Genomic DNA, 2,619 nt, shown 5'->3' with positions numbered 1-2,619 from the left:
TATTGACACAGATACAGATCTGGCATTCATTGCAACCACTTTCGCGCCCCCCTCACCCCCTCCCGTCTACCCTCCCCCCCCCCCCCCATTAAAACATGTATATGTTACAGGCAAGTTGGGAAACCAGGCATTTCCGGAAATGACTACCGAAAAGTAGTCATTTACGGAAATGACTGATTCACTCGGTCATTTCAGGAAATGCCTAAAGTTTAGCTGGATATTTTAGTCATTTCCAGTAATGACTGAAATTAGCTGTTAGGCATTTCCAGAAATGCCTGACACACAAACTCTTGATCAATCGAAACGCACGCACGCACGTGTACAATAAGAATGAAAAGGGTTATAAATATGTACCAGATTTTAATGTTATTATCTGTCAGATTAAAAGGTAGATAAAAGAATAATAACAAAATGAAATACTAAAATACACACATTTTCATGTAGATTTGAGTGTTAATTACTCTTCTGTTCATTTGTTTTTGCATGCCAGGCTTTAGTGGCATAATGCTTTACGTTCAGAGCATTTGCACTGTGCACTTTAGGAATGGAAATGGTTATAAATATGTGCAAGAATTTAAAATGTAGATAAAATGTAGAGCAATGAATAAAACACACACACACCAACACACACACACACACACACACACACACATACACCAACACACACACACACACACACACACACACACACACACACACACACATACACACATAGTTTGAGTACCAGGCATTCTTCTGTTCATTTGTTTTTGCATGTCAGGCTTTGGTGGCAACGACTGTTGCAGAGTACTTTACGTTTGAAGCATTTACACCTATTTGTTTGACACTTTTTCCCCCCAGAGCAGTTGCATTTGGTAAAGCCCTGTCCTCCACTCAAGGAATTTTGAACAACTGCCTCGCGGACACTGACCTGTTTGTCACATTTTACATCTTGCTCTGTCAAGAGTTTCTGTGCGCAGAGTTCAAATTCATTTCTAGTGAAAGATCCTTTCAGTACCCCGCTTCTTGTTGCAATTTTATACAGGTCGTTTTCAGTCTTGTGCAGAATAATTCCCAGAATGTTTCTGGGATCTCCTCGACCCCTGTCGACCAGGGGAACGGGCACTGCCACGTTGTCTCCAGGTTGTCCCGGGCATAGCTCTATTCTGCTACGCTTTATCATTCGCTCTGCCTGCCCCTTCTGGCATTCTCGGCTGGCCTCCCGTTGACGATTGATACTTAGTTGCCGTTTGTTGAGCAAGCGAAGTTCATTATTTTCAGTATGCAGGACTCCTTCGCCACCATTTGATAGTTCCTGTAGAATGGCAGTGGCAGTGGCATCAGTCATTGACGGTTCACCTTGGACTGTTTCGACGACTCCTTCCCCACCATTTGATAGTTCATGTAGAATGGCAGTGGCAGTGGCATCAGTCATTGACGGTTCACATTGGACTGTTTCGACGACTCCTTCACCACCATTTGATAGTTCTTCCTGTAGAATGGCAGTGACATTAGTCATTGTCAGTTCATCTTGGACTATTTCGAATGCTCTGTCGATGACTGCTGCATCACCATTTGAAAGTTCCTGTAGAGTGGCACCAGCACTGGTTGATTCTTCATGGACCTGCACAGAGACACTTGTTATATTGATGTCCAAATCTGAACCTGCTGACTCCGGATTGCTTGCGTTATCAGCATTACTTGACCAGCCTACTCTTTCTCGAAGGTCCTCTTCTGTTTGCATTTCATCAATCAGGGCCTCTGGCAGCCACGTGGAAGACAGCCCAACTCTGGGCTCGACGCCAAACATGGCTCTGTACGGGGATCTTTTCAATCCTGAATGGTAGGCTCGGTTTTTCATGAACTGCACGAACTTTAGACCCAATGACCAACGCGTTGTTTGGTGATCCGACATCCAAGCAGTCAGCATGTCCTTGATGTCACCGTTGGCCCTCTCTACAGAGCCTTGTGACTGAGGATGACGAGGTTTTCCATGAACGAGTTTTAATTCTGGCCACAGATCTCGTAGTTCTCTGATGACAACTGCAGTGAACTCGCTTCCATTGTCCGATTGAAGGATCACTGGAGCCCCGAAAAGAGTAAAAATGTCCACGAGCTGAAGGGCTACTTGGCACGCCCTTTTTGATGTCAGCGGTCGCAAGACTACAAATTTGGTGAGGTGATCTTGATAGACCATAATCCATTTGTAGCCGCCATCCTCCATCGACTGGTAGTCCACAAGGTCCACTTGGCTTCTGGAATTGAATTCCTCTGTGAGAATAGGTCGCACGACGACACCTTTGGTTTTCTGTCGCTTTTGTTTCTCCTGGCACACGAGGCAATAAGACTTAAACAGTTCTACACTGTCTCTTTGGATATTGGCAAATTTCTTTTCCAGTTCCTTCAGCATCCTATCGCGCCCTCCGTGACCGGTGGCGATGTGTGCAGTCTTGATGGTGTCGTAGGTATCTTCAAGGGTGACAAAGAAGATCGGGGCTTCATCAGGTGAGGATCTTTTTCGGATCAGCTTGTCATTTGGACCGCACTGCAGCACCTCATACCTTTAGAATAAAAACGCACTATCAATAAACAAAACAGAGAGAGAGTGAGAGAGAGAGAGGGAGATAGACACAGAGAGAG

At 45.0% G+C, this 2,619-nt stretch overlaps 1 protein-coding gene across 1 annotated transcript in view; it reads right to left on the bottom strand.

Annotated features, from left to right (window-relative positions):
• Nucleotides 1-98: 98 nt before the first annotated feature.
• Nucleotides 99-2,619, bottom strand: part of LOC138955702 (KRAB-A domain-containing protein 2-like) — a 4,058-nt gene continuing 1,537 nt past the window's right edge. Inside the window, exon 2 of the mRNA XM_070327257.1 lies at nt 99-2,540. Within this exon, the coding sequence (XP_070183358.1) occupies nt 740-2,540 (1,801 nt within the window). The 3' untranslated portion in view covers nt 99-739. The remainder of the gene's footprint in view (nt 2,541-2,619) is intronic.

Source organism: Littorina saxatilis, unplaced genomic scaffold (assembly GCF_037325665.1).
Source record: "Littorina saxatilis isolate snail1 unplaced genomic scaffold, US_GU_Lsax_2.0 scaffold_1751, whole genome shotgun sequence".
Taxonomy (NCBI): Eukaryota; Metazoa; Mollusca; class Gastropoda; order Littorinimorpha; family Littorinidae; genus Littorina; species Littorina saxatilis.
Note: the sequence above shows the minus strand (reverse complement) of the source record. Positions and strands in the feature narration are given on the sequence as shown.